The sequence below is a fragment of the Paroedura picta genome, chromosome 1 (assembly GCF_049243985.1).
Source record: "Paroedura picta isolate Pp20150507F chromosome 1, Ppicta_v3.0, whole genome shotgun sequence".
Classification (NCBI taxonomy): domain Eukaryota; kingdom Metazoa; phylum Chordata; class Lepidosauria; order Squamata; family Gekkonidae; genus Paroedura; species Paroedura picta.
In genome coordinates, this window is record NC_135369.1 from 182,308,289 (window position 1) to 182,323,165 (window position 14,877).

A 14,877-nucleotide genomic window follows, 5' to 3' on the forward strand; every position below is an offset into this window, starting at 1 on the left:
TGGCCACAGCAGCCAGACATGAACCTCATCAACTCCCTCCTGAGCCTCAGAGCTCAGGGAACCAGCAGATGACACCATCCCCTGGTGCTGGGACAACAGGAAAAAACCCTTCCTGGCAGTGGAATTATGAAAGTTGATGGAGGGCATCCAAGTTGTTGGGATACACCACACTGATGAACATCTAGATTTTGGTAGTCATCTATTCAAGATACCTAGGAACTCTTTGGCCATGGGGCATGTTGACGTTTCTTCTTAGAGGCCTCTTGGCCTGCTAGGATGAGCCTGCTAAGGAGTGCATCTTGGCCTGCTAGGCAGGGCCTGCTAACGAGCTCTGTCCCAGGCCTGCTAACGAGCTGGCCAGCCCCCGCCTGCCCCACTTGATCTGGCTGCGAGCTGCAGCCCAAAGCCACCTTAAGCTGCCTGGCCAGGGGAGGAGACCCTTTCAAGGCCCGTTCTTAGGAACGGGCTTTGAAGCTAGTGTGAATATAAAATATTAGTTCCAGACCTGGCCACAGATTCCCCCACCCCCCAAATGTAAACACTGAATGGTAGCTATTCACAACTAAGCAGTATAGCTCGAAGCTACAAATATTTAGAGTTCTAATGTGTGTTATTATTTTTTTCCCCATGGAAATAGGCCCTCTGGATCAAACCATGTTTGGTCTAGTAGTTATTTTGAGCATGTTTTGGTTTTTGTCACTATACGTGCTTCTTACATATATTTCTATGTGGATGTAATGTGATACCCACTACCTCGTGATTTTTAACCTATGTTTTTAACCTATATTTGCTGTATATTTTGTATCAATCAATCAAATTTTTATCACAGCAATTGCCATCCAAAACCACAAAAATTATAAAACAATAAACTTTGCAATAAAAGCTTGCATCTTATTCCTTTCTTTAGCTGCTCAAACCTCTGGGTTCCTGATTGACTTGTAACATGCATGAAATCACAAGAGAGGAACGCAACACACTGACCATTTATGCACTGGAGGTTTCATGTCGGGCTGAAGGCTGGAGTTTTAGTCATGGCAGATTGCTCCACTTCTTCCTGCACCCACATGGGGGAGCATTTGGCCTGGTGCACCTCACCCGCCCCCAATTTGTGCTCCTGCACGGGAGCTGGGGCAGTGAAGTTCCCAGTGTGTAAACGGTCACTGTGAGGATCAAGGGAGGGGAGCTCCTGGAGAAGCTTGGCTGAGGCTTTTGAACTTGTGGCAAATAAGCTAACAGTAGGGAGGCCGCAGGATGGCGTTCTGGCTGGCACACCTCTGTCCACATGGTTCTCCCTCAACAACAGCCCTGTGAGGTAGGGTTTGTCTGAGAAAGAGTGGCCAACCCAGGGCTGCCCAATGAAGTCCAAGGCTGAACAGGGATTAGAGCACTGACTGGTCTTCCATCACACCATTTCCGCCTGGCCATCCTTCCTTCCCCCCCTAAACTGCATTCTGCCCCGTGTTCTCTCTGGGGGTCAGTGATCATAATTTCGAAACCACTGCCAGATACGGAGATTTGAAACTTCAGACTTTCAAGAGAGTCCAAATAATAATAAAATATTTTGTTCCTCAGCCACTGAATGTTGCTAGGCAACTTGAGGTAAAACTACCACATGAACTAGCCTCTTCCAGTAGAAAAGAGCCCCTGAAAGACAGACAACATTTGTGACAGGGGAGGAGATTTTGTGCATCGCTGTTCACTATCTGAACACAAGCTCCTTCCCTGCCACGAATTGTGTTAGTCTTTCAGGGGCTGCTGGACTGTGGGTCTTTTCTGCTGCTGCAAATGGACTGACACCCCCCCCACCCCATCTTGATCTGGCCTCTTCCAGGGGATTTCTTGGCTTTGGACTCTGTGCTGGGATGGAGACAGAGACATCCAAGCTGATGCACCAGTTTTTGATTTCTTCAGCTTGCTGTTATTGTGTTGACCTTGGAATCATGTTCTGCCCCAAACACCCATATTGCCAAGAAATTCAGTCATGCTCATTTATTTATTGATTTCACCTACAGCCCATCTTTCTCTCCAGTAGAGCTCCAACGAAGCTCCCACCATTCTGTTCTCCCCCTTTTTATCCTCACAACAAACCCTCCAAGGGAGGCTAGGCTAGAAGTGTGTGACTGGCCCAAATTCACCCAGCAAGCTTCCATGGCAGAGTGGGAATTTTCTTCTGCCTGTGGTGGGAGAAGGGGCCTCTCTGGACCATTGAAAAGGCTAAGTTGGGCTCCATGTGGCCAGAAGGCAGCAAGAATGGGGACTGCAAAGAGTAGAGAAAGGGAGTGAAAAGGAACGGGAATCTGGCAGGATCTAACCCCTTCTGCCCAGGTTCTCCTGAAGCTCCAGCATACCTCATTGAAGAGCAGTTCTCGTCTCTGCTGTTTCCGGAGGTCCATCTTCTTGACGGCCACCTGCTTCCCCGTGGGCTTCTCCGTGGCAATGCAAACAATCCCCGTGGATCCTTCTCCAATCTTAATGAAGTTATCCAGGTACTCCCGAGGGTCCCCAGGGGTCACGACCAGCTGCAGAGCTGCCCGGAACTGCTCGTGGGACACCCTGGAGGGCTGCTGGTCCGAGGACGAGCCCCAGCTGGGCGGGGGGTAGGCGCTGGACGTGAGGCTCAGGGAGCTGGGGTATGACGCTGTGGAAATGTACTGGGAGCTGGGCTGCTGAGAAGGCTGGTGGTGAAAGTGAGAGAACTTGTGATAGACCGCAGGGTACTGGTAGCCACTGCTGGAACCGCTGGCCTTGCTCTGACCTTGAGGTGGCTTCAAGGGGCCTCGGGGGTAAGTGTCTGATCCGGACAAGGGGGGGCTCACGACTCTCTGTGCTCGGTCATAATCCAGCTGTGAAGAGAGGCAGGGAGACAGGTCAGCTTCGTTGCACACATGGGAGCAGCCGGAAATGATCAAGAGACGGGGGGCGTCTTGCTCCATTGGTGTTTTCTCTGCTTGGACCGGCTCACCAAGTGGGGCACGGCAGATCCTCTGCTGGACTCTCAAGAGCCTCCTGCTGACTCCCCAATGTTTTGTGTTTCAATTCAATTCAATAAATGAATACATTGGCAAAAAGGAGTCATCCCAGTGATAGATCTGCCCTCCGCCCCGACCCAAGTAGTTGGGGGAATGCTATTCCTAAGTAGTTAGAGAGAGAGCAATGCCTCCAGACAAAAGCACCAGAGGGATCCCTCAATAGTGCACAGACTTATGTGCTGTCCATTGACCTACAGTGAGGGGATTTCCAGGCCAATGAGAAGCAGAGGTGGTTTGCCACTGTCTTCCTCTACAGAGTTTTTCTTGGTGGTCCTCTATCCCAGTATCAATCCTGAGACCTAATGAGATCTGGCTTGACCATGCTGCCTTCCCTGCCACACAGAAAAACAAGGAACCTTTCCAAGGCAATATACAGTATTTGCTGGCGTATAAGACTACTTTCCCCCCCTGAAAAACATGCCTCCAAGTGGGGGGGGGGTCGTCCTATACGCCGGGTGCACTTCAAGTTGGGATAGACATAGCTGCCCATAGTGGCCCATAGTACTGTAATGTAATGTAACAAACTCTATATTTTGAGTGGAAATGTTGGGGGGTCGTCTTATACGCCCAGTTATCTTATACGCTGGCAAATATGGTACTCGTGATAGTGTATATATTGAATTCCAATACAATTTCTTTTACAGTATCTTTGATGTACAAGAAGAATCAACCATAACAGCTTCTAGATAATTTCCATTTTCAGTGATTTCTTCAGTGGTTGAGTCCTCTAATCCTCCAATGCCAGTTTGTTGTGGAAAAAAGTGGAAAAAATTTACCGCCTTTCCTTATATAACTATTTTAGTATCAATAGGCCATTGGCTCAAAGGTACTGAGGAATGTTAGTTGACTAACAATGTTCCTTGTTTTTCTGTTGTATTTCTATTGTGAACCTTCCTTTTTTCATGTTGTAATTCCCTGCTACACAAACATAACCGGCTAGCAGATCCCTCATTTTGGGGGAAGCATAATGAAGGATCAGAGATAGATATCAGGTTCAATCACAGGAAATCTCCAGTTAACAGGCAGAATATTAAGACTGGGGAAGATCTCAGCCTGGAATTACGGAGAATTGTTAAAAACAATGAAGTTTAATTCTGGATATAAGCTTTAGTGGGCTTGCACACTTCTTCAGATACATGTATGTGCAAGAAAGCATAGACACAGAATTAAATTCTTGGCTTTAAAGGTGGCACTGAATTCACACTTTATCCTGTTGCTTCAGACCAACATGGCTACCCACCTGAACCTATCATGTGTAGGGAGTTTTCCTTGATCGCATTTTTCCCAGTTGCACAGTTCCCAGACTGAGGACAGACTCTATTCAGATTACGAACAGAAGTACTGTGTAAACACGGCTGCCTTCTCCTTCAGGTCCCATGCATGGCCATGGGATTTGCCCAGGAGGCCTTCTATACAGATTGGCCCTACCTATTCATGGGAACAGTGGTGGTGGAAAGTCCCATCAAGACACAGTTGACTTATGGTGACACCCGTATGGTTTTCAAGGCAAGAGACATGTCCAGGGATGGTTGGCCATTGCCTGCCTCTGCAGAGCAACTCTGGACTTCCTTCATACTCTCCCACCCAAGTACTAACCAGGATTGATCCTACTTAGCCATCAGGGAGGAACTGCTGGGCTGCAATGGACATCAATGCTTGGCACCTCAGGGCACAATTCTCTCTCCAATGTTATTTAACAACATGAGCCCCCTAGCACAGCTGGTCCATAGGTTTGGGCTGGGATATCACCAGTATGTGGATGACTCCCAGATCTACCTACTTATGGGGAATGGCCGAATGCACCCCCAGACTAACTGGCCAGGTGCATGGAGGCGATAGTGGAATTGCTCCAGCAGAGTTGCCTGCAACTAAGCCCTGAAAATGCTGAGGTCCTATAGCGGGAGAGGAAAGGGCCAGAAGAGGAAGTGCATCTCTCCCACCTGGATGGGAAGCAATTAACAACTTTGCACTCTGTCAGGAACTTGGGGAGGGATCTTTGATGACTCCCTTTCAATGGAAGCTCAGGCGTTTTTTCGTCTCTGTCAGCCAAAGCTACTAGTAAACTATCTGACCCCAGAAAACCTAATGACAGTGATCTAGGCTCCATTCTGGTCTAATGTGGGATGGTAGGTGAATTTCCTCCAGGCAAAGCTGGATTCTGGAGATCTTTGGTGGGGGGATCACTTGGGCATGAAATTGGGGTCACTGTGGGTAGTTGTGAGTTCCTGCATGGTGCAAGGGGTTGGATAAGATGACCCTGGAGGTCCCTTCCAACTCTATGATTCTGTGATTCCATGGAAGGAGTACACAGCATTGTTTCTTGAAGGGCTTGCTCTACCAGATCCTCTGATATTCTGGAATCCGTGAAGAAATGCAGCTTCTTAACAAATCCATCTTGGAACCAAATTCATGCAGTCACCTCTGCTGTTCAACACATGACCAGTTTTCTGGCCTTGGCCGGTCTCAAGGTATCTCATATTGGCTTCAGCAGTCCAGAAACAGCTTCACGTACAACCCAGAGAGCAGAATGTACACAAGTGGTTGGAGAATAATTTGCTTAACTTTGGGGTTGGACTGTGTGAGGAATCTATTCTTGTATCTTAAAAAAAGAGAAAAAAGAAAGAAAAGAACCAGCAGCAAAAACTGGAGATGATGTGCCAGTTCATATGGCTGAGGAATGTGCATCGGACAACGCATTTTGAATACTCACAATCCAAACTCTCCCTGCAAACTATGCTGTGCTAGTTTTCCATGTATTCTGAACATTGGTGCCTTGGGAACATCGGGACTCAGCTGCATTCTACTACCCACTCATGCACAGAGCAGGCAGGGAACTCACCAGCAGGGGCAGATGTGGTAGGGACCTGCAGCCTCCGAGCCTCAGAGGGAAGTGGAAGGAGGAGGGAGTGGTCAGGTGGAGAATGGAAGGCGATTGATTGGCCGCTGGACAGACAGGCAAGCCGGTTGGAGGAGGAGGCACTCAGGGGTGGGACAGCCACCCTGAGTGGGTGTTAAGCGTTGAGTGGCACTTAAGCCATGAGAAACGTCCCTCCTCCAAGGCTTTACCAGAAATATATTATGTGGAACAGATATTTATTAAATTTCTAGACTGCCCTCCTGAAACTGGCTTATCTGGACTGAGTTTCAGTTCTACCACCTTTTCCTGCTCTCACAAGACAAGAATTTATGAACAGAGAAAAGGAAGTCCTTCTTCACCCAAAGAGTAATTCACACATAGAATTCACTGCCTCAGGAAGTGGTGGCTACAAGCACAGACATTTTCAAGAGGGGACTTGATTAAAAAAAAACAACTGTTCTTATTCTGACAAAGGGAACTTTGATTTTCACTTAACAGTTCACTTAAAATTTTACCAAGCTGCAAGCATGTAGTTTGTTTCTCTCCTCGTGGACGTGCTTGCAACTTGACCAATAGAACCCAAGAGAAGATTCCAGTGGGTTACCATGCTGGTCTGAAGTAGCACAACAAAACCAGAGTCCAGTAGCACCTTTAAGACCAACAAAGATTTATTCACGGCGTGAGCTTCCTCAGAATAATGAACAACCATCATAAGAGTGGAGATATAAGGCAAAAGATAATTCTGTTAAATTAGTAAACTGTGTCACACATTCAAATTCAGCCATATGATGCCATGTGATAATTCTTGGTTAAAACAGCCAAATCAGTCCTCTTGCAGTTGTAGTTCACAAAAACATTGGAGAAATAAAACTGTCTATATTACTGACAGAGAATGAGCTGCCAGCTGAGATCAGAGTCCACAAAAGGCCAGAGGGCCTGCAAGGCAGCCCTCTTCCGTCAGGGTATGAGGTAATAAAATGTCAATAGTTGGGGCCTTTTCGCACAGGGATCTTTGTTGCAAATTGTTTGCGGAATGAAAAATCGCCATTTAAAATAGTGGAATTCGTCGTTATGCATACCTGCCTTTGTAGTGGAATCAGTTGCGTTTTTTAGCGTTTCCCACAGGCTTCCGGTCTCGGCAGAAATCGCTAGAAAGGAAGCGCTATTGCCAAGCTCGTCCCGCCCCTGGCCGTCAAGCAGCCAATGGGCAGCCGTTAGCATGCTCCCAAACAGCCCCTTTCCCTTTAAGAAAGGTTTAAAAAAAAAAAAAACGACCCATAGCAACGAATCTAGGTAGATTCGTTGCTACGGAGAGACCCATCCAGCTGCCTAATGTGAGCTGTCGCTTGATTGTATGATCGTTTGCACGCTGCCTCGAGTGATAAAAAAAAAATCCCCCCCCCCTCTCACGGGCCCGATTTTCGGCTGAATTTATTTGTAAAAAATAAAGGGACTTTATTTCAGCAAACGGGATTTTCAGTGGTTTGTGCTTAGTGACTAAAGGTGAAGGACTGAAGCCAGGGAAGCCTCTAAACAGAAAGAGGCTCGCCGGTGCGTTTATCCCCGCTCGCTCGGAGAAAAAAAAATGGCGATCGCTTCGCCGGAAGTTTGGAGGAGAGAGCCAGGGGGAGGGACTTTGAAGAACCAGCAACAATGGTAACGCACAGGTCTTTAGCGCTACTGTTGCAGATTGGTTGCAGGAGTGTATCGCTATCCGGAGGGTGAATCCACTTTTCTGGATTCCCCTGAAAGCGCCACAATGAAGCGCTTTTTGCTGATTGGTTTCAGGATTGTTGCAGATTGTCTACGACGTCGTGGGTTATGGCAAATTAGTAGCGTTTCCAAATAGCAACCATTCTGCTACTTTGAAGCCGTGCGAAATGGCCCTTGTTCATGAATCTTTTACATTTTACTTCGCATAGGCTTTATTGATGTTAGCCGCCCCAAGTCTGTTGCCAGGGAGGGGCGACTAATAAATCCAATGAATAATAATAATAATAATAATAATAATAATAATAATAATAATAATAATAATAAATAAGAGTAAAGAAGATCCTCCTAAGATGTCACCACAGAGAATATATAAAATAGGATCTCCATCCTCTGCAGAACCCAGAATAGTTTCTATTTTGCAGATATACACAGCAGTTGGCTGCTTGCGGGATGTCTGCCATGTTGACAAGCTAATTTTTAAAAAAAATTTAGGACGGTTTTGATCTATAAGAACCAGCCAGACAGGAGCAGTCCTTTAAAGGTGACTTTAGCTCTCCAGCTGCAGGGATTTGGATTTGACACACTTTTAGGGGATTCTAATTTAAGCTGCAGGACTCCCCATATATATATATATTTCCACACAAGAATATAATATACAGCGAATGCCTCGCCTGGCTTGCAGATCATCAATTCTTGACATTCTCATCTGTTCCTCTGAGTCTTTATAACCTCAAATGTAATTTTGCGTAGGCGCCGGATTTTGCTTCTAAAAAAACACACACACACACAAAACCAAACCATTTCTGAAAAGAAACATTTCTCCTCTTTGACGGAAGCAACAAAGAGCTCGTGCAAATGTGTGTAACATCTCCAATGGTAAGTGAGTTGGGGGGGGGGATGTGAGCCACAAACACAATTACAAATAATTATAGCAGCAAATTTATTTAATCCATCACTTTCCGTGCCGGAGCACGGGGGTGGACCGAGCATAAAGCGCTACATGGCTCTCGGTTGCTCCTGTGCCGGCTGGCTGTCAGCCAGCGGGTCCCTGATCCATGTTAGTTAAATGCACATTAATCTGAATTTGGCAGCGTAATCAAGGACCCAACTGAACTGTGAAATTGAATTCTGCGGTGGAACATCGTTTGGCCGTTTTATGTGACGACTGCAGGGAGACAGAAACCTCCTGACGCAGCAGCAGCCATTTGTCACCGCGGCCCTGCCGTACAAGGAGGGGGTGTTCCCCATTGAGCTCAGACGCGTAGAATCCAAGCAGGGGCTTGCAGCTTCCTGGCTGCAGCACACCTGCAAAGGAGCTTTCGCTGACTCCCAGAAAGACCTTCTGAAGCTTGGTGCTGCTTGTCTTTCTCCTGATAAACAGAAAGACATTTCCAAGCTGGCGATGGCAAAAAGCTTTATTCAGAACGAGTTCCTAGGCATAGAATCATAGAATCATAGAGTTGGAAGGGGCCATGCAGGCCATCTAGTCCAACCCCCTGCTCTATGCAGGATCAGCCCAAAGCATCCTAAAGCAATAGATAGATAGATAGATAGATAGATAGATAGATAGATAGATAGATAGATAGATAGATAGATAGATAGATAGATAGATAGATAGATAGATAGATAGATAGATAGAATCACAGAATCACAGAATCATAGAATCATAGAGTTGGAAGGGGCCATACAGGCCATCTAGTCCAACCCCCTGCTCTACGCAGGATCAGCCCAAAGCATCCTAAAGCATGCAAGAATAAAACCTCGTTTTCGTATTTTACTTCCTCAGTAAACACAGTAAAATGACCCCACATTTATAAGATAGTTACCTTCATGGACTGATACTAACAGACCCAAATTATATGGCTTAAAATATAAAGTATAAGGTATATAAAATATAAGAATTAGGTAGTGGGTTGAAGACTTTGTTTGTATCCCTGGAAAAAAAACCAATTAAAAAATAAGTGTACTGAGGAAATAAAATACGAAAACGAGGTTTTATACCTAGGAACACATTCTGAATAAAGCTTTTTGCCATTGCCAGCCTGCAAATTTCTTTTTGTTTATTCATCTTCGGCTGACAGATCGTTTCTGCTTTCTTTCTTCTAAATCAGGCTTTCTCAACCAGGGTTTCGTGAAGCCCTGGGGTTTCTTGACCGCCCTGGAAGGGTTTCCTGAATGGGTAGGAGTAAATTAATTTTTTATAGATAAAGATAAAGGTAAAGGTATCCCCTGTGCAAGCACTGGGTCATGTCTGACCCTTGGGGTGATGCCCTCTAACGTTTTCATGGCAGACTCAATACGGGGTGGTTTGCCAGTGCCTTCCCCAGTCATTACCGCTTACCTCCCAGCAAGCTGGGTACTCATTTTACCGACCTCAGAAGGATGGAAGGCTGAGTCAACCTTGAGCCGGCTGTTGGGATCAAACTCCCAGCCTCATGGGCAGAGCTTCAGATAGCATGTCAGCTGCCTTACCACCCTGCGCCACAAGAGGCTCCTTTTATATATATATGTATATTTAATTTGTTAACCTTTTCTCGGGTGATATGACCATAGATGGTTATGTTGACCCATTCCCCCCCCTCCCAAAATGGCCAAGGAAGGGCCTGGAGGGGGTGGGGAGGGGAGGGGCCTCTGGTGGGCGTGTCCACAGCTAAGCTTCCCAACTGTATTCTGCACCATCGCACCACTTCTGGGGTTTCTCTAAGCCTGAAGAATGTCTCAGGGGTTTCTCAACGGTAAGAAGGTTGAGAGAGACTGTCGTAAAGGCTCTGAAAATGCCGACTCAATGGCGGCCCTGCCCACTGCATCTTTGAGCAGCTGAGTCTTAAGACTATAAATTACTTTGATCCTAACAAAAGCAGAGATAATGACGGTGTGGGCTGAATGCAGCCGCTGGGGAGAGCGCACTGAGCCTCCCACGAGAGAGTCTGGATCTGCATGTGGGGTGCTTGTCACTGTGCAGAATAGTACTCTATGTGGGTGATGAGAACCACACAATAGGGCCACCTGCAGAACAGGTAGGGGCCTTTACCTGCTCAGGAGGCTCACCAGGTACGATAACAAAAACACAAAGACGACCCCCCCCGAAAAAAGACCTTGCAAATCAGATAAAATATGAAAAAGCCTTTCAAGCACAAACTGCTGAGAGCTCCCGCTGTAGACAAAAAGGGAAGGGAGAAGATACAAACCCATTTTGTGAAACAAGCCAGGCACCAAAGAGGTTGAGAAGTGTACAAACTATTGTCATCAAAATATATTCAATACGCATTTTATTGCACAGTGCTAAAGGTCAAAAGCAATGCATTAAAATGTGAGTAGAAAATATACTATGTGACACAAAATATGCCCAGATAATAAAATAATATTACCTATAACAAAATGACCTGGTGCATTTCGCCCAGGTTGCCCGCCCGCAGAGACGTATAGATCCAGAATGATTCTTGAATGCTCTGTGGCAGTGGTCCCCAACCCTTTTGAGGCTGGGGACAAGCGGCAGCAGGGAGGGCGATTGCCTGGCCGCGCATGCGTGCATGCTCCATGCGTGCATGCTCCATGCGTGCATGTTCCATGCGTGCATGCGCCATGCGCAGCCAAAAGCGCGCATGCATTGTGTGGCCCTGCTTCCCTCTCCCCCCCTCCCACAATAAGAAGCTTGCCGGGAAGTTTCTTACTGCGGGGGGGTGTGTGGGGAGAGGGAGCCGCGGCCTGGTGCCAGGGCCGGGCCGCGGCCCGGTGGTTGGGGACCACCGCTCTGTGGGATCTGATGTCCCCCTGGCGCCTCACTGGATGAGCTGTTTGGCGACCCACATGACCGGATGCTAACTGCCATTGATGAGATTGCTCCTCGACGCCCTCTCCGACCCCATCTTACATGAGCCCCCTGGTACATAGAGGAGCTATGCGAAAGGAAAAGGGAGCTGAGACAGCTCAAGTGAGTTTGGAGGAAAACTCGCAACGAAGCCTTGAGAACATCATACAGGATGCTTATGAGGGCCTATGAGACAACGGTGAAAACAGTGAAATGGTAGTTTTACTCTGCTTCCATGGCATCCGTGAGCTGATGCCCAGCACAATTATTTAGGGTAGTTTGGTCTCTCAATGCCCTCAAGGGGGGACACCAAAATGATAGACAATTGAATATGAGTGGTGAGGCATTTGCAAGCTTTTCAGTGGATAAAATCCTGACACTCCACCATGACCTTCCCCCAGCTATTGACACAGAAAGGGAACCAGAGGCCCCTTGGCCACCTATGGAGGGAGCCTATTGTGATGGACAAAATCCATGATAAGAAAGGTGATTGGGAATTCTGTCCTTCAGAATATTTGTTGACACCTCTGTGTAGTACAATAAAACGTGCATTTAATACATTTTATTGATAATTTTTACACTTCTCAACGTATTTGGCTCCTATGTTTCACGATGAAAGGCAAAGAGAAGTCGAGGATCAGTTTACAGGGGACGGGGGCTGGCGTGTTCACCCTGAGAATCTTCCTGAAGGGGGAGATTTTAGTGGGTGGGATTTCTAAATCTTTTTCCGCCCCCTCATTTATTTTATTTATTTAATTAATTAATTTATATACCCCTCTCCCATTGGGCTGGCTCAGGTTGGTGTAGAGCGGTGGTCCCCAACCACCGGGCCACGGCTCCCTCTCCCCACACCCAACCCCTGCAGTAAGAAACTTCCCAGGCCACAAGCCTGAGGAAGATAGAGCCCTCAGTGGATTCCAAGGCCACCCTCCAACACATCCATTTCCTCCAGGGGAGATTAACCTCTGTAGTCTGTCGATGAGCTGTGATTGCAGGGGTGGACCTGGAGGCTGGCATGCCTGTCCCAGCCCTGTGGTAAAGACCACAGAGACTAAATGAAATCCCTAGAGTTTGGAGGCCATGTTGACAATTCTATTCCTCCATTCCTTAGGACTGGGTGGTGGTGTTCACTATTTCTCAAGTCTCGATGGCATCACCCAGAAATGAAATCACATCTTCCCCAAACTACCCTCCCTGGGCACGCACCAAAATCTCCCGGCATTTGCAGACACTGGCTTGCAAACCTTCTCTTGAGTCGTTTCCGGATCTGATCAATTCTCCGTTCAACCCTGTTTCCAAAATGTATCTCATCCACTTCAAAAGAATCAAGTCTCAAGCAAACAAGTTTACGTATTTTTTAAAGCCATCTGGCAACAGCCCACACCCATGGGAAATTTTAAAGAAGGAACTGAATGTAGCCACCTTCTGCACTGCGTAATTTGGCGACAGAGTGAGCACTGAATAGGCATGCTGTTGGTGCCAGCTGAGCAAATGTCCAATGAATGACCAACCAACTTGGCCCTGGAACACATCTGTGGAGATGGGGAGCACGGCATGCTTTTTTCTACACACCTGACTACACCTCTTTCAGCTCATGATAAATTAAGGTATTTGCTTTCTGATATGGGCCCATTTATGACACCAAGGGTTGCCACCTTTGCTTCGGCCGCAAGAAAAGATTTGAGCTGGCTTTGTGGCATATACTGTGGGCTAATGAGCAGAATGTATGGGTCAAGTGTAATTTTTATTCTGCGTTTGTTTTTAACAATTTTATTGTTATCTGATCTTGCGATGGCCTATGGCCTAGTGCAATAACGTTTGACTTTGACTCCACCCCTTTCTATCCACCAATAATTCCTCTCCATGCTTGCTTGGTGAGTGTGCAGAGCAGCTGACAGCCAATCAAGGCCCTTGCAATGCTACAACAAAGTTCTAATCAGAGAGCACCGAGCCTCCAGTGGGTAAGCAGAGAAGTACGCCTGGCCTCGACCAGAGCCAGGGCCTTTTCGGTCCTGGCCCCTACCTGGTGGAATGAGCTCCTGGAGGAGCTGCGGGCCCTGGGAGAGCTTTCAGTTTTCTGCAGGGCCTGCAAAATGGAGCTCTTATGGTTGAGGTCAGGGCTAGTGCTAGGAGAAGATCAGATGGGGGTCCCCCCTGGATGACCTGCCAGTCCACGCCGGTCCATTGGCAGGGTTGGTTGTCACACCCCTCTCCAGCCACCCCGGCTATTGGTGGGGGCTGTTAAAGTATTATTATTTCCACCATATGGTTTTTGTATTTGTCTCTAATTTTATGGGATTTTTAACGGGAGGTTTTAATTGGGGGTTATATTATTGTTTGTATTTTGCATGTAGCAAACAGAGAGAAACAGACCTATCCACTGGCAATATGATAAATAAAGAAAAATGTCCTATTTTTGTGGTTTTCCTTGTTTCTTTATTCTTTAGGACTTCTGCCAAAAACAGAATCCAGGTAATCTCCGTTTTCAGTTCTTTCATCAGTGACAAGTCCTTATGTATATTAATAGTATAATACTGGCCACAGGCTCACATGGGTATGGGGAAGCGATGGCTCCTGCTCGCCCTTCTCTCTGAAGTACTGAAATTTCAGGAGGATCCCCTGTTGTGTCATGAGAGTGGCAGGAGAGAGGCTGTAACCATGAGTGAGCATGAAGGTGCCCTGCACTGAACCAGTCCGGCAAGCTCAGTATTGCCTACTCAAGTCGGCAGGAGCTCTCCAGAGTCTCAGGCAAAGGGAGGTCTTTCTTATTTTTGAGAAGGTCTTTCTCTTTTTGAGAGCCAGATTGGTGTAGTGGTTAGGAGTGCAGACTTCTAATATAGTGAGCCTGGTTTGATTCTACACTCCACCACATGCAGCCAGTTGGGTGACCTTGGGCTCGCCACAGCACTCATAAAGCTGTTCTGACTGAACAGTAATCTCAGGGCTCTCTTAGCCTCACCTGCCTGACAGGGTGTCTGTTGTGGGGAGAGGAAAGGGAAGGGATTTGTAAGCCGCTTTGAGACTCCTTCGGGTAAAGAAAAGCGGCATACAAGAACCAACTCTTCTTCTTCTTCAGTAATATCAGGGCTCTCAGACTCACCTCCCTCACAGGGTGTCTGTTGTGGGGAGAGGAAAGCGAAGGGATTTGTAAGCCACTTTGAGACTCCTTCGGGCAGTGGTCCCCAACCTTTTTCTCTCCAGGGACCGGTCAATGCTTGCCAATTTTACTGAGGCCCGGGGGGAGTAGTCTTTTGCTGAGGGACGTCACTGCCTGAGCCCCTGCTCCGCTTGCTTTCCCGCCAGCACCCCTGACTTCCCGCCGTTCACTGAGGTGCACTAACAGCAGCAGCTGCGCAGTGCCACAGTGAGGGGGGCCCCAGCTATGGCGGCCATCGGAGAGCACCAAAGGTGAGCCGGCAGCAAAGTGGCAGGGAGGCAGCTGCCAGGGAGGAGGACGAGGAGGAGCTGCG

At 47.4% G+C, this 14,877-nt stretch overlaps 1 protein-coding gene across 7 annotated transcripts in view; it reads right to left on the reverse strand.

The window, feature by feature from the left end:
• Window positions 1–14,877, reverse strand: part of PAK5 (p21 (RAC1) activated kinase 5) — a 119,203-nt gene that overhangs the window by 23,581 nt on the left and 80,745 nt on the right. For all 7 annotated transcript variants that reach the window (XM_077314729.1, XM_077314721.1, XM_077314747.1 and 4 more), the window contains one exon: window positions 2,349–2,843. In XM_077314729.1, the coding sequence (XP_077170844.1) occupies window positions 2,349–2,843 (495 nt within the window). The remainder of the gene's footprint in view (window positions 1–2,348; window positions 2,844–14,877) is intronic.